General features: G+C 41.0%; 1 protein-coding gene across 2 annotated transcripts in view; it reads right to left on the bottom strand.

The window, feature by feature from the left end:
• The window catches only part of LOC103177621 (B cell scaffold protein with ankyrin repeats 1), a 183,980-nt gene that overhangs the window by 94,945 nt on the left and 64,393 nt on the right, over positions 1-24,642 (bottom strand). For both annotated transcript variants that reach the window (XM_007891866.1, XM_007891867.2), the window contains exon 7: positions 10,114-10,307. In XM_007891866.1, the coding sequence (XP_007890057.1) occupies positions 10,114-10,307 (194 nt within the window). The remainder of the gene's footprint in view (positions 1-10,113; positions 10,308-24,642) is intronic.

Here is a 24,642-nt window from a genome sequence, read left to right as displayed (position 1 = left end):
TTCTTTAAGATGTCACCTCAGTGTTACGTCTCATCCATAGGACAGCACCTCGAACGATGCCACGCACCTCAGCTGTATTAGAGTGTCAGCCTGGACTGTGAGCTCAAAGTCCTGAAGTGTAAAAGAACTCAGTGGCTTACTTAAATGTCAGAGGCAAATAGAAATCTGTACTTAAGAAAATATCACATACAGGTCTTGAACAAATACTTGCATTTATGAAGAATTGCGTTTCGTCAGCAAAATATACAGTCAATTCAATTTACAATATTTTTTGAAACGCTTCGAGACGTCTCAATGACATGATAATGCAAGGATTATTATTGCATCTGCCTTTACATTATCATTTCTGTGGCACTAATGGCAATAAGAAGTGTGCAGATAAATATAGAAATTACATCATGGCCAAACCCACCAGATCCCAACAGCATGCATTCACTTGTGTTTCTAATAGTTCATTTGGCTCTGGAGAGGTTCCCGAGGATTGGAAAATGGAAAAATACTTTTGAAGAGTCATGCGCCATGCTTGGAAACTTAGATCAATTAATCAGTTGGAAAAAATCTTCAAAACAACTGTAAGGAATCTAGTGAGGGAAGCACCTGGACAGCAGCACCAGGAATCGGGAAGGGACAAGTTTGTTGCACAACAAAAACAGTTTTATCAGCAGTTTTTTTNGCCTCTCAAGCATTTTGATACATGTTTAAATGCATCGCTGTGCTTCAGAGTATCCAAACCAAACTGAAAGTTCCAAGTATTAGGTCAGCAGCAATTTGCATTTATATCATGTCTTTCACTTGGAGTAGCATCTCGGACTGCTTACAATAGCAGAGCTTGACGCTGAGCTGGGGACATGGGGGAGGTGACTGTAGACACGTTTTGAAGAGGAAGGTTTTCAGGTGTGATGTAAGGACGGGCAAGGGGGAAGCAAATGGGAGGGATTGAGGCAGAGAGTTCCATAGTTTCAGGGAGAGTAGCTGAAGGTTAGCAAAAGTCAAGGGTTGGGGACCCCCCAAAATGTGCTGTAGGATACTGCTGGAGGTATCCAGAAAGAACGGTGCAGTTTGCCTTTGCAAACACTGAGTTGGAAGCTTCTTGCTGCCTGTACAGCGAGGACCACTCTACCATTGGTCTTTGGCCAGCAGACTAACAGGAGCTGAGTGGAAAGAATCCCTGCCTCCAATGACTGGTCTGCCTTCCAAACCCTCCTGTCGAGCCAGATTGGCTGGTTGTAAGAAAGCATGAAAAAAGAAGCTATTCAGCCATTCGTGTGACTCTTGCCCCAGAACTTGCAAAGCTCACCCTATCACAGACTCCAGCTCCTTTGGGAAAGTATCATGTTTGATAGGTCATGAACTCCAAACAATACAATGTAATACTTATATTATATTAATAGAATATATTTGAACCAAGTCGCAAGTCAGCAACTGGAAGAATCTGACTCTCACCATCACCCCCTTGATCTAGGTTACTTATACTCTCAATGTTCTGCTTTCAACTTTGAGGCCTTGCAGCCTATTCCCATTCCTGGACATCTCTCTCATTCATTCGACAAGAACAATTTGCATTTATATAGCATCCCTCACGCAGGGTAGCGACCCAGAGTGCTTGACAGTGGTGGAGCACGATGGCAAGCCGGGGGGGGAGAGGAAAGGTGACCTTAGGAACTGTCAAATGGGAAGATCTTCAGACACAATCTGAAGATGGGGAAGGAAAGGGGAAGGCTGAGGGTTAGAGGAAGAGTGTTCCAGAGTTTTGGGGCATAGTGGCTGAAAGCGCAGCCACCGATGGTGGAATGGAGGGCACGAGAAAAATGCAGGAGGCTGGAACCAGTCGAACGGAGGCAGTGGGTTGTGGATTGGGGAGTAAGCAGGTCAGAGAGGTAGAGAGGTGCCAGGGCACGAAGGGATTTGAAAACGAGTGTGAGGATTTTTAAATCAATCCATTCGGCGATAGGGAGCCATTGGAGCCTGGCTAGAACTGTTGGGGTGGGAGTACAGAGTGAATATGTGAGCAGTGGAGTTTTGGATCAGCATCTTGTAGATGGTGGAGCTGGGCATTTGAAAAGTCAAGTTGGGACAAGTGTATCATCTGCGTCTGGGTTAAGGTATGGCCAGAGGTGGGCAATGTGGCGGAGGTGGAGGAAGGTGGTCCTGGTCAGGGACGAGATATGGGGAAGGCAGGACAACTGTGGGCTGAACCTGAGGCCTAAGATGTGCACTGGTTTGGTAAGTCTGAGGGATAGGCTAGGAAGGTTCAGGAGATCAGAGCCGCAGGACAGAAGACAATGGTGGGAGCCAAGGAGTATGGCTTTCATCTGGTTGATGTTTAGTTGCAATAAATTTGCGCTCATCCAGGCACTGTCGTCTACTAGACAAGCCAACAGAACATCGGCGGACCTGGAGTCGCAGCTGGAGGAGGAGAAATAGATTTGTGTATCATCTGCATACATGTGGAAGTTTATGATGACATTGTCGTGAGGGAGCGTGTAGATGAGGTAGAGGAGGGGGCCAAGACTGGTGCCCTGGGGTACACCACACATGACCGGGCGGGGGCGGGAGGAGAAATTGTTTGAAGAGATAAAGTGAAAGTCTTAAAGTGCTTCACAGGATATACTGTAAACTGTTTTTTTTTGAGTGAACCTAAATTGTGAGCTCAAATCTTGATGTGTGGTTTCCACCACAATCTGCTGACTCTGAGACGAGAGTGCTATCAACTGAGCCAGACTGACATAAAGTTAACATCCAAATTGAAGTGTATAAAGACACAACAGGACAAATTGGATGTGGTCTTTAATGTACATGACTGCTGTGTACAATCAATGTAAAGTATACTTTACTGTTGTCTGTGCACTACATACAGACATGCAAAAAAATTGGTTGTTTTTTGTATGTCTGTACAAAATGTACCAGTACCAAATGTAAAAATAGACACTTACAAAGCAATATATACAACAGTTGTATTTGTATAGCGCCTTTCATGTCAGGAAGGCAAGGACGTGCTTTAAACGTGATCTCGCCAATTTACAACCTGTGGAAGCATGTCAGCAAAAAGCCTCATTCAATCTTAGAATTGTCACACAAGTTAATTTGATTTTATTTTGCTTTCTGTATTTTGCACACATGGGTCACTGGTCAAAATAAGCTACACTACATACTTGTCAATAAACATGGCAGAGTTGCAAACTACATCTGATGCATTCCTTGGGGGAAATCTGCTGAGATTGATGTACCAATAAACTGTCTATGATACTCATCATCCACTAAAGTGTATTCTGCAATTTATGCATGGTGCCCTTTTCCAATAGAAAGTGGCAGTATTGCATTTATTTCCTGAAGGGACTCCTCACTTTTCCGTTATTTTCCCAACCTCTTGGTTTTCTGTTATTTTCTGGCCCTTCATTTTCCAGGTACTTTCCTAATGCCAAAGGCGATGGACTTTTAGCTATTTGTCAAATTAACAATTGAAAAAGAGAAGGCAGTTGCTTTGGGCCAAACGTTCTCCAGATAAATTAATCATTCCCTGTATGCTTCTTTATGGTACATTATTGTGCACACACTGTCTGCCATTCGCTTGCAAATAGTCACTGCATAGCAACGTTCTTTGAAATGCCTTCAGTCATTTGAAAATATTTAACGCAAAATTTATTAGCATTCAATATTTCAACTTAAATTAGTTGCCGATTGATAGGTTTATCGATGCCACGATTAAGGATTCCACCAAAAACCTACAATTACAACAAATGGAATATGAACTTCTTTTTGTGCTGGTTTTTGCACATCTCGACATAGCCACAAACTTCTCAAGACGCCAGAAGATCTTGGTGTACATTGTAAATGCTGGTATTGCAGCAAACTGAGACTGTGTAATGGGCAGTCACAGTTGTAGATTAGAATAATGTATAGAATATGAATGTGGTTACTGACCAGAAATCTTCCAATTTTGAGTAGTAAAGTTTCACGTTTGCTGTGGTTATAGAATAACCTACAGAATTTAAAAAAGTATACAATACAAATTAGCATTTGTATAGTGCCTTTCATGTTGAGAGGTTGTCCCAAAGTGCTTGACACTGGCTGGGCATCTGAGCTGGGGTGGGCGCTGTGGTGGTGGGGGCAGGGGGGTGGGAAATGCATCATATCTGATACATTCACATGACAATTTATTTGCCCTTTTATCTTAAACCTGGTTACAACCATTGTCAAGAACATGTGATCTTACAACAAACAAACAACAACAACAACAAGATTCCATTTATAGAGCGCCTTTCACGTCAGGAGGACGTCCCAAGACGCTGCACAGTTGGGTCATGACCCGAGCAGGGGGAGTATTTGGCTAATGTCTGCAACTGATGTTTAGAATGGGTATTTATTTTATGTGTAAACCATTTTAGGTGTAAGGTATTCCACCCATTAAGGTGAAAGCAGTTGTCAGACTGGATCAGTTGGCAGCACTCTTACCTCTGAGTCAGAAAGTTGTGGGTATAAAACTCATGTCAGTCCTTGAGCTCAAAATGCAGCACTGGGAGTATTTTCAATGTCTGGAATGCCCTTCCTTCAAATGAGATGTTAAACCATGGTCCTGCCAGCCTGTTCAAGTGGATGTTAAAGATCCCATGATGCTATTCAGAGGCTATAAACAAAATGCAAAATACTGCAGATGCTGGAACTCAGAGACTATAGTTTCTTCCAGTGTCCTAGCCAACAATTCACCAAATAAAATTTGTCATTCACTTTGTGTTTGTAGGACATTGCTCTGTACAATTTGGCTGCCAGTTTGCCTAAAATATAGTCACTACACTTTACAGTAAATTTTGTGAAATGTTTTGAGCCATTTCAACAAGATAAGGTGCCATGAAAAATATCAGATTATTCTTATTCTAAGCATATCAGCATTGGGGTAAAAATTCCATTGTGATTTTTATTGGGATTGTACTTGTGCAGCATGTGCTGGATGGAATTGTTACCCCTAGGTCTCTACACACAGTGATGGTGTAAATGGTAATTAGCAATTTAATTTAAAATAACAATAAACGAATGATACTACAGTGAAGCCTAGAGGTTAAGGTCACAATTTCCCTGAGTAATGCTAAGTACATGTAAAATAAGAGGTGATATTTTCATTAGTAAAATAAAGTTTGAAAACTTCGGACTTTTAAAACCTTTAAAAGGTGAGACCTAGATGTTATTGTGAGGAGGTGATTCTTGAGAAAAAGCCCATAAGATAAAAAGCGATCAGAGTAAGTGAGGACATAGAATAAACTCGTAAATAAACAGTGTTTGCTCTCAATTAACAGCAGTTTGCTTCATGTTCCCCTTCTAACGGCAGGCGAGTTTCCAGCCATCATAATAATAGTAATCCTTGCATTTGAACTAGCACCTTATCACCTCATTAAGACGTCTCAAAGTACTCCACAGGATTTACTGTAAAGTCGATTGACTATTTTGAGGGCGAAACACGGCAGCCAGTTATACACAGCAATGTCCCACAAACATAAATAACCGCAGACCAAATTTAATTCATTAATAGTATTACATTAAAAATTAAATATTTAACTATGAAATTGCCTTATTAATTATGAGTACAGAGTACATGGACAAATTTACAACATTCATTGAATGCAGCAATGCACTAGCTATATGGAATATACTGAACCCTTGGTTATGTAATAACAATAATAATATTACGTACAGCATAAAAGTTGAGACCTTTTTTCCCTGTAGGGTTTATTGATCATATCCTACAACAAAAACAACAAAATTACATTTGTATAGCGCCTTTCACGTCAGGAGGACATCCCAAGGTGCTGGACAGTCAGAGTTTCGGACCCGAGCTAAGGGTCGGGGTGTGGGAGGGTGGAGGGCAGGGGTGAAGCAGGGTGATCGAAAGCACAGTCGAAAAGGAAGGTCTTGAGATGGATCTTGAAGGATGCAAGGGAGGGAGCGAGGCGGAGGGACTGCGGGATGGAGTTCCAGAGATTGGGGGCAGAGTGGCTGAAGGCCCATCCGCCAATGGTGGGGCAGGCGAGGCGGAGGACGTAAAGCAAGTCGGAGCCCGCTGAGCAGAGGGAGCGAGCAGGATGATAGGGGTTTAGCAGGTCGTAGAGCGGGAGCAAGACCATAGAGGGCTTTGAAGGTGAAAGCCCTCTTACTCTGGGCTTTTATCTTCAATATCCTACTCTGGTGGTGGGAACTTTTCTCACTTGTATCTTATAGGTTTTCTGTCTCCACTCTGGAATTCCTTCCTCAAGTCCACCTAACTCATTCCCTCCCCACATTGAAACCTCACGTCAAGACGTAGTTTTTTGTTTGTAATTTTGGTCAAATTACCCCTCCTACCGTTTCAACTCCGAATCCCAGTTTGGGTGCCCAGCCATTAATGTGAGGTGCTTTTTGAGACACCCTAATGATTTGAAAGGTCCTCTATAATTCTAATTTCTACTGTTTTGCATTACATTTTCAGAAAAACAACTAAATACGTGCCTTCTTGCAAACAGAATTGTAGAACAAAGGTGTTGACTCAGATTAGCAGTGCTTTCCAAGATATAATGATCTCTGCTGGTGGTGATGGGGGACAAACCATTGAAATTTACACTACAGATCAGGTCTTTCAGCCTGTTGTGTCTGTGCTGGCGTTTTGAAAGAGTATGGTATCTCGAGGGAATCTTGTTGGTTGATGGAAGAAGGCCAGGGTTAAACAATGGAGGTGTGGGGATGGATGAATATTCTGGAGTTTCTGTTTGAATGTATTTTGATTAAAGACATATCTATACCATAACTGTTTTGCCCAGAATGTGGATTGAGTGGGATGGTGTCCATGATGGAGTAAAAGATTTTGCGTGGTCTGTGGGCTTGAATGGCCAAACGGCCTTTTCTCATTAAATGATTTAAATGGAATCAATAACTAAAATCCCACTGCCTTGCTTTATCCCATACCCCTTCAAGCCTCTATCTTTCATATACCTGTCTAAATATATAGTCAATTCACTTTACAGTTTATTCTGTGAAGTGCCTTAGACTTATCAAAGACATAATAAGGCGCTATATCAATTGCAAGGATTATTATTATTTCCCTCGTGAAACCTGCAGTGGACTCGGCCTCTACCACCTTACTTGGCAGGACATTTCACATCCCAATAACTCTTTGAGTGAAAAAAAACTCTTGAGCTCTCCCTTTTCTTGCGAGTATCTTAGAACTATGTCCCCTAGCCACTGACGTCCCTTCCAGTAGAAACAAATTTTCACTATTCATCCTGACAGAACTAGGAGTTGCAATGCCGGGATTTTAGGAGATCATTACCATATGGGATCCTGGGATTACAACCCCTAGTTCTGGAGTTTTGAATCCTGGGATCCCGTATGGTAATGGGATCATGAAATCCTAGGATTGCAATGCCTGGTCAAAACCCCTCATTTTGTACATCTCTATCTGGTGGCCTCTGAACCTTCTTTACTCCAATGAAAACGGAACAAACTTCCACACAGTTAATAGCTACTTGCTGAAGTATCATGAACTCCAGTATGAATCCAAACCTTCAGGAGAGGCAAGAGACAAAACTAGTAGTAGTTAAAATCTTCAAAATGCTAATTGGATATTAAGTAAGTTATTAATTTCATTGAATGAGCAATATACTGACTGCTTTGAATAATTGAAAAAATGCCTGACTGTACTTTTTATTTAAAAACATTGACTTTTGTTTACAGCTGTTTATAGAATGTACTTGAAATTGCTGATTGACATTTCAGTGATTGTTATATAAACCATTATTTGTGCGGTGCTATTAATCTGGACATTTAAGGCTGCATCCTCACACCTTGTTCCTCTTTGCAGGCTTTTTTTTCTAAATTAAGGGCTTGGCTCAATAGTCCTTAATATCCACAATATTCAAGAGCTGGAAATTTGTTCAAGGTATGAAAACGGTTGTGTTGTGGCCCTAGTGAAAGCAGTTATGAAGCAGAAAGGCAGCTAAGGTTTGCATACGTAGAATTACATAGAACGCTACAGCATGGAAATGGGCCATTTGATCCAGCTAATCCGTGCCAGTGTTTAAAGTCACATGAACCTTCACCCTTTCTAATTCCCTCTCCTATACTCATTGTTTCTATTTTCTTGTCCTTCCTTGTATGCATTGTTTCTTCTTAAATATATTGATGCTTTCTGCTTGGCAGTAAAGAAGCATGGGAATAGAGAGAGAGAGATAAATCGCAGAAAATCCTGGTAAGATCCACCGGGGGTCATATTTGGGTGTTGGGTGTTTAATTCTGGTCAGTATTACAGTAAGGATATTCTGGAACTGGAAATCTATGGCAAAAAACGACCAATTTATAAATGGGATTACTCACTCAATATGAGGAGAGGTTGTGGAAACTGCTCGAGCTCAATGAAGAACAGAAAGTTCTGGGGAGAGTTTACTGAAGTATTCAAATGACTAAAAAAAGGCATAGCTAAACAAATATGTTTAACGTAGTCCAAAGATAACAAGAACGGGGAGACATGGACTCGACTTCAAAAGAAGGTAAGTGAAACTATCTTACATAGTGGGGGGATTAGACTATCCAGAGAAATTCAAGAGAAAATTAAGATAGCTGTTTGGCTTTATTTTGATATTTTAAAATTTTATACTTTTACTTTGGGACCAGCTAAATGTACATTTTGTGGTTTGCATAAAGACCATGGCTGTCGTCTGTGTAAAGCTTAAACTACTGATGCAATGTTAACAAACTGATTACCTGTGAGTCATCCTGTAATTCTGGAATTTACTGCATTTCTGGGGCACATGAGCTGCTCATGTAGACAGCTGTTACAGTTGCGCTGATAAAAAATATATTGCACATTTAAATAGTTACTCAAGCAGATGTTTGCAGAGAAGTGTAGAGATCTCTAAAATTGCAGAAATCTTGGATGAATAAAAGATGCTTCATTAGCACTTTGCTTAATGAGCGCAGAGTAATGCTACCGGTGGTGCATCTGTTCTGATGATTCATTGTTCCATTTAGCAAGAGAGGGATTAATATACAGAATTTCCATCCATCAGTATTTACACAAATGTTACACATGTGATGCAGGATCATAATGGATTATGAATACAATTGACGTTATGCCCTTTTATAAAGGCATTCCTACAATAAAACACATCTGTAGAAACCATAGCAGAACTCAATGTGAAAAGTTAATCTATTCAGGAATAAAAGCATCCCACCATTTTTCATGTGTTTTAATTGTTTTCGCTAATTTTGACTGCAGGGTGCAATATAGAATCCAGTATTTCAATACATGTGCATATTTATAGACACTAAAGTGCAGTCATTACTGCAAGGCCATTGTGAATTTGGAATGTGATAACAAATGGACAACTTCTTCTCAAGATGAAAGTAAAAGTTAAATAAAGTTTATTGTTCCAGGCAATGTTTAATGTATGAACTTGCAGAAATATTTGCTTTTTTTTGTCTTAACACTGGAACAAACCCACTAGTCAAATAATGTAATCACACAGTATAGTCCAAACATATAGTCAATTCACTTTACAGTATATTCTGTGAAGCACTTTGACTCAAGGTGACGTGATAAGGTGCTATATCAAATGCAAGCATTATTATTATTATTAAGGAGGTTGGACTGAATAAGAGTCTACATCAGTCTATCCTCTAACACAAGCCATGCCCAGCAATGTCCCTCCTTCAAGATTGTGACCACCTCTTGGCATGACTGAGTCAAACCTACATATTTATCCCAAGAAGATAAACCTTCTGTAATTACATCAAAATATCATTATTAATCAAAAATCTTTTGTGTGTAATAAAAACAACAAAGTTTACACAGCACCGCCTGCACTGCAGAAATCTGTTTCACACAGTTTTTGTGACCTGAAATTCTCATTTATGCAGGAATTTAATTGAAGAGTAAGCCATTGTCTGCTGGGCCAAGTTTGATGCACGTTACATTGAGGCACAAGAAGGCACTGGACTTGGTTATTAACCTGAACACTTTCTCCAGCTTTTTCTGTACTCTGAACAGGAGCAGGAGAATTTGGGATGCCATATCCTTGATCCACATTCTTCCAGCTGATCATGAAAAGTCACTCAATTTAAGGCAAAAAGGACAATTGGAACAATAATACTTACCGCCAATTTATCTATGAGCTCTTGAAGTTTCTTAAACCCATGGCTCTCAGCAAGACTGCTTGGGCTCTCTCCATATTTATTGAGGACTCGGCAGGCCTGGATTGCACCAGGGATTTCCATGAGCACAGCTGTAAGATTCTGGAGTCCATTTTTGGCAGCAAAATGCAGGAGTGTTGGAAATTCACTGTGTGTATCTAGATATAAAGTGGATAAACATTAATTTTGAGAGAGAGGACCATCGATCTACACGAGAACTTCCAATGTAAGCACTGTTGAATTGCAGGTTATCTGAATTTGACACAGTTCGCCATAAAATATGCAGTTAATTCTGTGACGCGTTTTGAGACATCTCGAATATCAAATGCAAGGATTATTATTATATTATTTATTATAAGTACCAGACCATTTCTAATACAAAATTAAAAGCTATAAGACAAAAATCCCCATTTTTTTCCTCTCCTAAAGCCATTGACTTATGCTGCAGTATGACTCCAGTATCTCGTTTGTGGACAGTCTTCATATATGAATCTCAATACTGCAGTACATTATGGTAGGCTGTTGAACCATGGAGATAATTACAGGTGATCTCAATTCCTGGTCTACCCAGCACCAATCCATACACATTGTTCAACACAGCTTACTGGATAGTGACTGGCAAGAAGAACCCTGGCCATTTCTTTCAATTTTCCCAACCCTTGAGTATCCCAGGGAGAAGTGTAGCATTGTTTTGCTGATCTGCGCTGTGCTGAGATAAAGGGTTAGTGCCAGTTATCACATTTTGGAACCTGAGTAGCTGTGAGAACATGGACATTTCCTTTGAGTCTGTCAACTCTGTCAGAGAATGGGCAATGGCTTTAAGAAATGGTTTGGTAAGGCCATCCCTGGTACAGCTCTGTGCTTGTAATATGCATGAAATGATGCAGTTATTACCTGGCAGTGGCACAGAGTATTGAAATAGTTGTGGCCCTTGATGGAAGGCAACTCCATGTACTTCTAGAAACAATGCCATGTGTGTTTTGAAAACTGATTGCTTATTTAAGTTAGAAAAGGATACTTTGGTAATAAAATGCTGGTGTTTCAGTTATTTATCACTTTTCTGCTTGGTCAACTGGTTGTCTGGCCCATTGGCATTTTTAAGGGTATGCAAACCAAGCTGAGTTTCATGCATCCCACATACATGTGAAAATTCCTGAAATAATTGTTGGAACGAATGCACAGAATGATCTTAAACCACTCATGTTATTCCATTGGCTCTGTACTGGACTAAGTGTTGTATTTATTGCTAGTATCTTGGAAATTGACTCAAAAATGGATTGGAAAGTTGGCATTCAGGGAGCTGATTTAGAAACTGAGAAAGGATATACCCTCCATGTCAAAGGATATACTCTCCATGTCAAATCTTGTGGTACTCTCAGTGTTACTGCTGAAATCATTGACATCAAAAGGCTACTTACTGCTAGGTATTTTCAACACCACTATTGAGATCAAAGAGTCAAAATGCTTTACAAGTAAATTCAAGAAGAATGGCCCATGACCCTGGAGAGGTTGCCTAGCCCTAAGTAAAATATATTTTTGAAAAACATATTTTTCAAAACTAAATCCATAGTTTAAAACCAAAATGCAGCTTCCCCAAGAGGTTACACAGGACTGCGTACAGTTAAGTATTGTGTAAATGTAGCAAGTGAAACCTAGATTCTACAGGAATTTCAATTATCCAGCAGGAGGTGGTCTCCATTCTAGCAGATAATCACTGTCTCCTTGTCCTTCCAAAGTAAAGCTTTGCAGGAGATCTTGTTCTATCCTGTTTAGATCTATAAAAATCTTCACAAGTTGTGTCTGTGTTTTCGATATTGTGCTACACTTGGGTGCAGTACCACAAACTTTTACTGAACTGTCTTTCAAAGTTGCCAAACATCTTTCTGGAAATGGTATGCACATGTTATCTCATCGTTTTGAGTGCCAACAAGACTTCCCATTCATCTATTACACAAATGTTCTTTGTCCTATGAGCCAACGGAGGGAGCTTATTTATTTTGATTAATGTCAGACGAAATATTCAGAGAAAATACTTAGCAGCTACATCTGTGATAACCAGTTGCTTCATAAATCCAAGGAAACGGTTTGCTCCAGCACGTTTATAAAGAAGCTAATTGTTATCACTTTGGAGCTTGTTTATAACTTTTCAGCTTGACAATTTCAATCCTGGCCGGTCTATTGTAAAAAATCACATGCAACTTGTATACAAATACATTTCCTGTAATCAGCAGTTTATTGTCCACGTAACAATGAATCTAACCAAACCTTCTAAACGGGGGCAGCAGGGGGTGGAGAAATACAATTCAATTTACATAGAGCCTTTATAGAAGTTTATATAACAGTATGATTTCAACAGGATCCTTTGGCCAATCCTTTGACAGGGAATGGGGAAGAGGGAAAGAGAGATGATCTTTGAATAGCCTTCTTAATGTGTTACCTTAAAGCTTCATTATGATTTACTTTCTCAATCCATTTAGTTCCAGGCAGTAAAATATTTGTTTGTTACCTCATGTACTCTGATTAATGTATATACTGGAATGCAACTTTCAGAGTGATTTAGACTATTATTGGATTCCGTGTTCCTTGCAGTAATGTGATTCACAGTGAAGCAAAGACTGAACGGGGAAGCCTTTTATGGACACTGGTGCAGAGATAAAATGTGGTTTATTTTGTGTCTTATGCTATTAAGAGTGACAGGATCTGAAAGATATTTAAAATGTGATTCTGTGTCACAGAAGGCCCATGCAAAATATATTAGTTCTGATGGACTAAGATGATGTGTTAACTGGTAGATTGATGTACATATCCAATTGTTATATAAAAAGTGGATCCAGAAACCTGTTTTATAAATGTATTGAAGATAGAGTGGCCTACACAAGTTGTGTTCTGAATGTAAAAGTCAAATTAATGAATCTGCACTGCAGTGACTTATTGCATCCCAGCCATGCCTTTAGAGATAAACACTGTATGTGCACATGTGTAGATGGATGGAGGAGGTGTTCAGTTGGTATCTCTCTCTTTTTCTTTTTCCTCTCTCTTTACCCTCTCTCAGTGGAGGAAGGGATAAATGAAGAACAAGCCAGTCATTGCTGCTCTTGCTTACCAATGTCAGAGTTGGGCAAAGGGCTCAGAGTATATTACTCTCTGGAACCTGAGCTGGGAAAATTTTAAATTAAAAATAAGTAAAACTTCACCTTTTGGTGAGAAGGTGAATTCCTAACGTGTGTGTGTGTGTATGTGACTCCCTTACCATGAGAAGGTGCCTAGTTAAAGAAGGGTTGTATCACTCAGAGAGTATTCCCCTTTAAGTGACAGTCGGTTGTAAGCATGAACATCATGTCCTTTCAATGCCTCACCAACATCCATTTATCAGATGGCTTCAGTTCATTTTCCATCATCAGAGATGACTTCTAAAAGTACTGGAACAGACTCTGAGAGCTGTAGGCTGAATGGCCTGTTTCTATACTTTACAGTCTAATTAAATCTATGTAAACTGGGAATGACCTCTTTTATGTCAGTTGGATGTCTGACACATACAGAAACCCACCACTATACTTAAGAGTATCCAAGCCAGACTGAGAATTCCACATATGTATACCACTTACACATGGAAATCTTTCTATCTCTGGAATAGATTGTGCACTCTCTCAACAACAACAACAACAAGATTCCATTTATAAAGCGCCTTTCACGTCAGGAGGACGTCCCAAGGCGCTGCACAGTTGGGTCATGACCCGAGCAGGGGGGAAATGGTCAGGGTGAGGGGAGGGAAGGGAGGGAGCGAGGAGGGGGAAGAGAGTCGAGAGGAGAGCTGAAGGCTCGGTTAAAGAGAAAGGTTTTGAGACCGGCCTTGAAGGAGGAAAGGGAGGAAGCAAGGCGAAGGCACTGGGGGATGGAGTTCCAGAGCCGATGTGCATCCCTCCCTGGAGGGATGCACATTGCTTAGTTAATTCTGGATGGTATTGGACATAACTTGGCAAGAGCGAAGCCTTGGGAGAACCAGAATGTGCAACGGAGTACTGTGGTACCAGCTAAAGCCACATAGCTTGCCATGGAAAACACTGTCTAGCCAATGTGCTAAGCTGGCTGGTCTATCATCAGCAGTACTCTGGAGACTTAAATCACATAGACAGTTTGTTAATGTAGAACAGGATGAACGCTTGTAAAAGGGGTTGCAGGATAGAGATAGACACATTCATAAAATACACACAGACACTTAACAGTAACTCCCGTAAAGCACTTTGAGACATTCTAGGGACATAAGGCGCTCTATCAAATGCAAGGATTATTATTATGATGCCTCCCAGGATTGTGTAGCAATAGTGAATGTGGCGCATGTGTGTGTTGGGACAAGGGGGGAAATTGTGACAAGAAGATTTTTCTCCTGGAGTCATTCCCTTGAATAAAAAAATTGCCATCCACTTCATAGCTGTTTATGGGACATAGGTGCAAATTGCTTGCCACATTTGCCTACAAAATACAGTCACTATCTTTACAATATATTCTGTGCAGTGCTTTGAGATGTCCTCCTCATGTGAATGGTGCTATACAAAATAAATGATAATATTTGTTACATTTGATATAGCACCTTTCACATTTGGAGGACATCACAAGTGCATCACAGGATTTACTGTAAAGTGTTGTGACTATGCTTTGCAGGTGAGTTCGGCAGCCAATTTGCAATAACCACAGAAAAGCCATGAAGTGAAATTACCAATTCTTCTTGGAGTCATTTTTGGTCAGGACACTGGTAGAACCCCCACCCCACACCCCCTCCCCCTCCATCTCTTTGAAATGGGTTCTTTAATGCCCACCTGAACAGACAGACGGGACCTCGGTTTAACATCTCCTCTGAAGGATGGCACCTCCTACAATGCAGCACATTACTGTATTGGAGTTTCAGTCTAGGGTATATGAGTTCAAAATCTTAACATGGTCCCACAATCTTCTGTTTCAGAGGCAAAAGTGCTAACAACTGTGCCAAGCTGACACAAGGAATATTATTGTTTTTCTGCATTCCCGACTGGAGTTGATTTCTCATTCATCGTGCCAGCCACAATGGCATTCAGGAAACTGGACCAATTTGACAATGGACCATTGTGTAGCAAATAAGTTTTTATAGATAAATGCAAGATAATGATAATTTGAACAAGAAATCATAAACTCATGTCAGAAATAAAGAGCGTCGCCTAACAGAGAAAGGTAGAGAAGAAAAAACATTTGGATGTGGTAATAATTTACTGAACGCCTTTCCAGCGCCTTGGGACGTCCTCATGAAAGGCGCTATACAAATGTAATTTTGTTGTTGTTGAACATTTCAGCAATTTAATGTCATTGTCAAAAATGGGCTTTTGCCAATTATTTGAAATTGTATATGATCATTTGTGAGGCTATATTTGATGTACTATGTGAAGTTCATAGAATCATAGAATTATACAGCACAGAAGGAGGCCATTTGTGTCTGTGCCCGCTCTTTGAAAAGAGCTATCCAAACAATCCCACTCCCCTGGTCTCTCCCCATAGCCCTGCAAACTTGTTCAACCTCAAAAAGGACATTGAAATTTTGGAGAAGGTGCAGGGAAGAGCAACAATGCTGATTCTAGGAGCAGCATGGCTGGGAGAGGAGTAGGTTTGATAAATCCAATATCTTAACTCACAATCTTATACTGTAGAGAAATGTCCAGAACCACAGAACAATTCTGTGATCTCAACTGTGAATATATTTCGTTTATTTGGTGTGACTGTGTGTATCTGTCTGTGGCCTCCAAAAATACCAAAATTGAGACCGACAATCAGCCCCGTCTATTGCCAAAAGCAGTATTTACATGTTACTGCAGCTAGTTCTTTATAAAGAACTACAACAACAAATGTAATATGCATTTTAAAGTGTTTTTTGTCACTTCAAATTATAAGAGAGAGAGGGAAAAAGCTAATGCTTTAATATGTTCAGAGAAAATATCTTCTGCATTCTTCAGTCATTGTTAAACTACAAAATCCAGCTTTCGTGATTATTCATTATCCCTACCTACTTATCCGCCAAATAAAATGCTCGACTCTCCGAGGCAATACGAGTAAGAGAACAAAGTTAATTAAACCAAAGTGATTGAGTCTGAGCTCATTTTAATAAATAGGGAATATAGTATAAATCTTGACTGAACTGCTTATTAAAATATTGCTGGTATAGAAGTTTTTTTTTAGAATTTAGCAGGATTACTTGCAATGCAGCTGCTGTTTAAGAAGCAAAAAGGTGAGAAGGTCAATGAAATTTAGGTGCCATAAATACCTTTTCAGGCAGTCCATGTAAAGTAGTGTGTGCTGGCTGGTGTTTTGCACCATTTTCTCTCTCCCCCTACTCTTTCGTAGCTAAGACAAATTAAAAATCTTTGAACATTCAAACCCAAAGTTGCAGCAGTAGCAGAATTGCAGCAGTAAGACTGCAAGCCTTCCGCGTGTAATTGTCTGATGTGTTTGTGATGCTAAGTGTGAGTTACGTGAATTAATTACATTAAATCTATTTGTGCAACATAACAGATGGATCAGCTTAAAGTGGCAATGATTTAGTTTTGTATTATTTTTGCTCATCTGGATATCTGGTGTGTGGAAAACCCATCCTTATGCTTGAGTGATAGTTTTGTATGAATTACACTACCAGGTCAATGGGACTGAAAGGATTGATCTTTAAAAGAGCCACCACATACACGATGTGCCGACTGGCTGACTTCTATGATGAAACTGTCTATGGTTCTATCTTTTTCATTTGCTTGTTGTTTGATCCAACCACCAATTTCTCTTGTACATTAATTCAATGGCTAAAGGTGCTCCTGCTTTGCTGTGGCTTGAACAGTCATCACTTCATAACACAAGCCAGATATGAGTTTCTATGTATCTTGCTTTCAAATCCGTGCTTGCTGGGAACTGGCAGAATTCCATGGATTTGCACTGTACAAGGTCAACAACTTGCTGAAGAGCTTTGAATGATGTGATAAAGTGCTGTCTCAAAATCAAGGATTATTAATAATTATAAATCAAAGCGTGCTTGATATGAAATGTTACAGTACGTATTAACACATCCTACTGATGATGGCTTCTCCTCCTACCCCATATTGTCAATACAGCGTTCCTCAGGGCTCTATCCTTGGTCCTCTCACTTTCAATATCTACATGCTCCTACTCGGTGATATCATTCATAGGCATGGGGGCAAGTTCCACATGTAAATGAATGATGGCCAACTGCATCTCCCTGCCTTTACTTTTGAATCAGGGCCACTGCAGTTCTGACCAATTGCCTGTTGGATATCAAGTCCTGGAAGAGAGCTAACTCTTTCCAGTTGAATGTCAACAAGACAGAGGGTCCTGCTTGGCTCCCATCAGCACTTTCTCATTTCAGGCATTGACAGCATCAACCTACGTGGATGCACATTCCACCGTGTGGAGCCAGCGAGGAACCTCAATGTCTTGTTCAGCTCGCATCCATTCTCTGAACCTCTCGGTTTTCCCCATCTCCATAACGTGACCTCTTCTGTCTCTACCTCGCCCCAGGGACCGGCCGAACTCTAATCCATAGATTCATCACATCCAGTTCCGATTATACCAACTCTCTACTCCCCGGACTACTTGCCTCAGCCCTTCTCAAGCTGCAGACCATCCAGAATTCTGTAGCTTATGCCCTCACCCACTTTAGGCTCTGTGAGCCTATCATGCCCTTTATCTCTCTGCTCCATAGGCTCCCTAACTCCCAGCAGATGAGTTCATGATCCTTCTAACTTTTAATTCCCTCCGTGGTCTCACCCCACCCTACCTTTGTGACCTCCTCGAACCCTACTAATCTGGTAGCTTCCTCCACTCAATGGGCATGGTTCTACTTTACATCCTCCGCCCTACCAGCCCCACCATCAGCTGTCGGGCTTTCAGTCTGCCCCCACTCTCTGAAACTCCATCCTGGAATCTCTACAACTCACTCCTTCGCTGCCTCCTTCAAGATCTGTCTGAAGACATTTCTCTTCGATTGCACTTCCAACCATCTTTCTCACCCCCAGGTTGGGTGCCAACCCTGGTTTCTCCAGTGCCTTGGGACTTCTTCCCAATGTGAAAGGTGCTATACACAGAGAAATTTGTTGTTATTGTTTGCCAGTAGACCTTTTGGGATAAAGCACAAATACAGAAGATCATGTTTGTGAGAAGACCGCAAAGAAATTATGCATATCTGCCATCCCCTGTCATCTCCTTATACTGTCATTCTTTTTATATTTTGCTGATTTAAAGAAGTTTGAACCTCTGGACCACAGCTCAGCAATTCTGTTATTACAAGGAGCTTAGTTCTCCTGTTGGCTCAGTCGGAATGTTTGCTGGCGAATGAGCCATACAGTTATTAAGGTTTTCCCCTCTCTGTGTTGAACTGAAGACAGGAACACAGCACAGGTCTTAGCATCCCTTAGGCCAGGGAGCGGAAGAAAACAACTGGAGTTCACAAATCCACATGAACAAATTCCCTGCGTGGAGTGCACAAAGAGAATCATTCCTTCTGCATTTACATGGAGGCAGACATGCATCCATCTCTATCCAGTTGAGCGTATTTCAAGTAGAATGAGATGAAATGTGGTTGTGTGCTTTCTGTCTCCTTTTTTTCCTTCTATTCTCATCATCTCACCACACCCCCCCCCCCCCCCCCATGGTTGCTGCATTTCCATTCCTGGAGGAGGACCATGAAATCGTATCTGTTTAGGAGTCCGTGCCATTGGAATGGGGTGGGAAATTATTATGAACAATAGAACCAAAGAATATCCTTGCATTTAATACAGTGTCTTATCACATCACAACAAAAACATCTCTAAGTGCTTCACAGGATTTCCTGTAAAGTGTAGTGACTGTGAATTTCAAGTTAAATAGTGCAGTTAAAACAAGCCAACACTCAGTGGGGGAATCAATCCTATTTAAGATGCACTCTGAAACACATGAGACTCCTGCGTATAACCTGTGCTAGTCCTGGGTAGTATGGTCAGACACTTATTAAAACATATAATGAGACATTTTCCAGACTAACTATTCTGGTTGACTGCATTCACGAGAACAGACTGACCTATATTCTACTTTACTGACCCAGAATCTCCAGCATGACACGTGTGCTCAGTGAGTAGTGGAAAGCCGAATTTCCAGGGAAACAATTACTGCTGGTTTCTCAGCTATGTTGATGTATCCAAAACACCTGTATTTTAGCGGGTTAAAGGTTAATCTGGTGTAACATTTTAAAATGTGAGCAATCCGCCATGTGGTTTGTTTTACAAACATTACCTTAAAATATAGTAATAATCCTTGCATTTGCATTATAACTCCTTAGTCTGATATCATCCAGAATAATTTAGAATGATGTTTAACCTATAGGTTAAGGGCTCTGAGAAGCTATCCCTTGTGAAAGATGCTTTGTAAATGCAAGTTGTTGTTATCGTATATGGTAACGCCAGTTATACCAGCTTCACGTTGCTGAAGGCAAGCTTGATTCTGAGTCTGATCTCCTGTTTGGGACCAGAGAGTTCAATAACAAGTATTTGGATTGAAAGAGCAGACAGAGTACTATGATTAGAGAGGAGTATGGGTTAGTAAAAGGAAGATCCAAGGAAGAGAAAAGCTCCAGCACAAAGCAGGAGCGCAAACTACAATAGAGGCTTTGCACCATCTAGGACATGGAGATTTTCAGAAGAATCCATATTGTCCTTTCCGAAATCCCAAGTATGTATGACGAGTTTCATTGTCAAATTTTACTATCCAACTGTCAATTAAATTAAATCTATGTGAGTTTCTGACTCGCGTCTGACATACAATACATTTATTTTTAAACTAGCCAGTAAATTTACATTTACAGAAGACTTTAGCCATATATGAAGCCATATAATATTATATAATATTATATTCAGCCATATAATATAATTCTAATACTTTGTCTATAGCACAGCAATATCTTTTCACTACATGTTTTACTTGGATTTTCTTTGAATAGCAGTTTTGATGTGTCCTTTGCTAGCTCAAGCAGAGAGCCCAGAGTGAGCTACGTCCGGAGTGAGGCGAGGCCAGAGTGAGAAGGAATTAATAATAATAATAATCCTTGCATTTGATATAGCGCTTTTCACGTCGGGAGGACGTCCCACAGCGCTTCACAGAACACACTGTAAAGTGAATTGACTGTATATTTGTGGGCGAACCGGCAGCCAATTGCGCACAGCAATGTCCCACAAAAGTCGTAGATTGAAAATGACCAATTTATTATTGTTTTGGGTTTTGGAGGGATTATTATTAGGCTCTGTGTGGAGTAAGGAAACTTGCCCAAGGTTTCGCCCTGCCTGGAATTGAACTCAGGTCTCTCGCTTGCAAAGTGCTCTAACCGCTGAGCTACAGGACTCCAAATTGGGTTTGAGTGGGAATTAGGTGTAGAGGGGGAAGTATATCTTCTAAACGACAATAATATAGGGATAAAGAGAGTGAGAGGAGAGAATGACCTGGCAGGTGATGTGTGAGGAATGTGGTACGTGGGAGTTGATGGAGGGCAACCTGAGTCCAGGCAACTTCATCTGCAGCAAATATCTGCAACTGAGGAAGCCCCAGCTTAGAATAGCTGAGCTGGAATCTCAGGTGGAGACACTGTGCAGCATTAGAAATGGGGAGAGCTTCCTGGATAGTTTCATCCTGGAGCCAGACACTCCCAAGAGTCCCAGGGAACATTCTGTTGCCAGCCACGGACAGGACTAGGTGACAGACAGACAGGCGCGTAAGAGGACCCGAAAGAGAGGGGCAGAGGAACCCCAGGCTTTGACCTTGTCCAAAAGGTATGAAATGCTTGCAACCTGTGTGGACAAGGAAGTCTGTGAGGAAGGTGGGCAAACTTACCCCAACACCTCTCTACAGGAGGCCACACTGGGAATAGTCAGAAGGAATATAGTGGTAATTGGGGATGAGACATTCAGGAAGACTGACGCACTTTTCTGCAGCCGTGGCAGGGAGACAAGAAGACTCTGTTGCCTTCCTGGGGCCAGGGTGAAGGACGTCACTTCTGGGCTGGAGAAAAATTTGAAGCAAGAGGGAGTGGATCCAACAGTTGTGATTCACATAGGGACCAATGATGTAGGTAGGACAGGTAGGGATGAGTTGATGAGCAAGTTCCGGGAATTGGGAGTTAAGCTAAAGAGTAGAACTTTGAAGGTATTAATATCGGGATTATTACCTGAGCCAGGGGCAAATTGGTACAGGCAAAAAAAATTAAAGAACTAAATACCTGGCTAAAAGAATGGTGGGGCAGGGGTTTCACTTTATAGGCCACTGGCACCAGTATTGGGGAAGATAGGAGCTACTTCAAAGGAATGGACTCCACCTAAACAGGGCTGGAACAAATGTCCTGGCAACACAAATAAATAGGGAGGTAAACAGGTCTTTAAGCTACTAAGGGGGGCGGGGGGGGGGGGCGTAAATTCAATCACATGTAATCCGTCACAATTAAAATTAGGACCGATAAAAGTGGGAGAGCAGATTAACCAGGGAGATGAGCAAAGTGTGTCAAGCGGTGAAAAGAAGCCCAGGGATAGGGTACTGGTGAACAGGACGAATAGCTCGAAGTCAGAATTAAAGGAATTTTATCTGAATGCGTGAAGCATTTGAAACAAGATAGATGAGTTAAATGCACAAATAGAAACAAACGGGTATGATCTGTAGCCATCACTGAGACATGTTACAGGGAGATCAAGGGTGGGAGCTAAATATTCTAGGGTATGTGGCGTACAGAAAAGATAGACAATGTGGCAAATGAGGAGGGGGGGTGGCCCTGCTAATAAAGGATCGGATAAAAACAGTAGAGAGGAAAGATTTTAATTCAGAAAAACAGGAAGTAGAGTCAGTATGGGTAGAGCCAATTTTGCTGGTATGAGAGAGGATTTAGTCAAAATATACTGGGAAATTAGACTTAAGGATTTGACAGTAGACCAGCAGTGGCAGACGTTTAAGGAGATAATGCAAAACTCCCAGCGAGCACGTATTCCTTTGAGGAATAAGAATGCCACGGGAAAGGTGGCCCAACCGTGGCTAACTAGAGCAGTTAGGGAAAGTGTAACGTTAAAGGAAGAAGCCTATAAAACAGCTAAGATGAGTAGTAAACCCGAGGATTGGGAGAACTTTAGGGATCAACAAAGGAGAACCAAAAAAGTAATTAAGGGGGAGAAAATGGAATATTAGGGCAAACTAGTGAAGAACATAAACACAGACTGCAAGAGTTTTTATAAATATATGAAGAGGAAGAGGTTGTCAAAGGTAAATGTGGGTCCGCTACAGGCAGAGACGGGGGGAATTACAGTAGGGGACAAAGACATGGCAGAGTCATTAACCAAGTACTTTGCTACTGTCTTCACCTTAGAAGACACTGAAAACCTACCAAGAATAGAGGGGAACCAAGAAGACAATGTTAGCGAGCAACTTGGGGAATTAATATTAGTAAAGAAATGGTTTTAGGTAAATTGTCAGGTCTTAAAACTGATAAATCTCCTGGACCTGATGGCCTACATCCTAGGGTTTTAAAAGAGGTGGCTACTGAGATAGTGGATGGCTTGTCTTTGATCTTCCAAAATTCTCTGGATTCTGGAACGGTTCCCATTGATTGGAAGATTGCAAACGTAACACCACTATTTAAGAAGGGTGGGAGAGAAAAGATGGGGAACTGTAGACCAGTTAGTCTGACATCAGTGGTAGGAAAATTCTTGAGTCCTTAATTAAAATGTCGTTTGGGATTCCTGGAAGACCATAACAAGTTTAGGCAGAGTCAACATGGCTTTACAAAAGGGAAGTCATGCTTAACTAATCTTTTAGAGTTTTTTGAAGATGTATCTAGCAGGTTAGATAGGGGGGAACCAGTAGATGTAGTATATTTAGATTTTAAAAAGGCATTTGACAAAGTGCCACACAAAAGGCTATTGCACAAGGTTAAGGCCCACGGGATTAATGGGAACATATTAGCATGGATTGAAGAGTGGCTAACGGGTAGAAAACAGAGAGTAGGGATAAACGGGTCATTCTCGAATTGGCAGGATGTGACTAGTGGAGTGCCACAAGGATCAGTGCTTGGGCCTCAGCTATTTACAATTTACATCAATGATCTAGACGAGGACATTGAATGTAACGTATCTAAATTCGCGGATGACACTAAACTAGGTGGGAGAGTAAGCTCTGAGGATGATGCAAAAAGATTGCAATGGGATATAGATAGGCTTGGGGAGTGGGCGAGTAGGTGGCAGATGGAATTTAATGTGGGGAAGTGTGAAGTTATTCACCTAGGTAGAAAAAATAGAAAAACAGATTATTTTCTAGAGGGGGAGAGATTAGATAGTGTTAGTGTTCAGAGGGATTTGGGTGTCCTTGTACACCAGTCTCAAAAAGTTAGTTTGCAGGTGCAGCAAGCAACTAAGAAGGCGAACGGCATGTTAGCGTTCATTGCAAAAGGTTTAGAGTACAAGAGTAGGGAAGTCTTGCTGCAACTGTATAGGGCCTTGGTGAGACCGCACCTGGAGTATTGTGTGCAGTTTTGGTCTCCTTATTTAAAAAAGGACATACTTGCCCTAGAGGGGGTGCAGCGTAGATTCACTCGGTTAGTTCCTGGGATGAGGGGACTGACCCATGAGGATAGGCTGAATAAACTAGGGCTATATCCTCTAGAGGACAGAAGAATTAGGGGAGATCTTATTGAAACATATAAGATTCTTAAAGTGCTGGATAAAGTAGACACAGAGGGACTGTTTCCCCTGGATGGAGAATCTATAACCAGGGGTCACAGTCTTAAAATTAAGGGTCAGCCTTTTAGAACAGAGTTGAGGAAACATTTCTTCACTCAGAGGGTCGTGAATTTATGGAATTCACTACACCAGAAGGCTGTAGATGCTCAGTCCTTGAACATCTTCAAGGCTGAGACTGATAGATTTTTTAAAAATAGAGGGATTAGGGGATATGGGGATAGGGCAGGTAATTAGAGTTAGGTCTGAAGATCAGCCATGATCTTATCGAATGACGGGGCAGGCTCGAGGGGCCGAATTACCTACTCCTGCTCCTAATTCTTATGTTCTTATGTTCTCTAGTGAATTTTGCATGCTGTATTGATAGGATTTCCATTATAAACGCAGGGTATAAAATCTACTAGAGCTGGCAAAGAACACTAATTTAATATATTAATATAGCACCCTTCACACCGGGTAGTGTCACCACATGCACCTTTGTGAATCAAAGCCGAATAGAATTGCCAATTGTAATCTGTTCAGATTGATTTCAATCTGCTTACGATAGTTGACACAATTGCTGTTTCATGTAAATGCAATAACGGGAGCTCTCATATGAATAATTTCACCGTTCTGACCATTCAAATCCCCACAAGGTGTAGCTATCTCTAAATCAAATCAAGCTGACTTGTTTGAGTTGACAAGAACTGTCCTAGTTTGAAGTCCTCTTGTACTTGGTTTGTCTCATCACCTTTATTGT

This window comes from Callorhinchus milii, unplaced genomic scaffold (assembly GCF_018977255.1).
Source record: "Callorhinchus milii isolate IMCB2004 unplaced genomic scaffold, IMCB_Cmil_1.0 Scaffold1, whole genome shotgun sequence".
Lineage (NCBI taxonomy): Eukaryota > Metazoa > Chordata > Chondrichthyes > Chimaeriformes > Callorhinchidae > Callorhinchus > Callorhinchus milii.
Note: the sequence above shows the minus strand (reverse complement) of the source record. Positions and strands in the feature narration are given on the sequence as shown.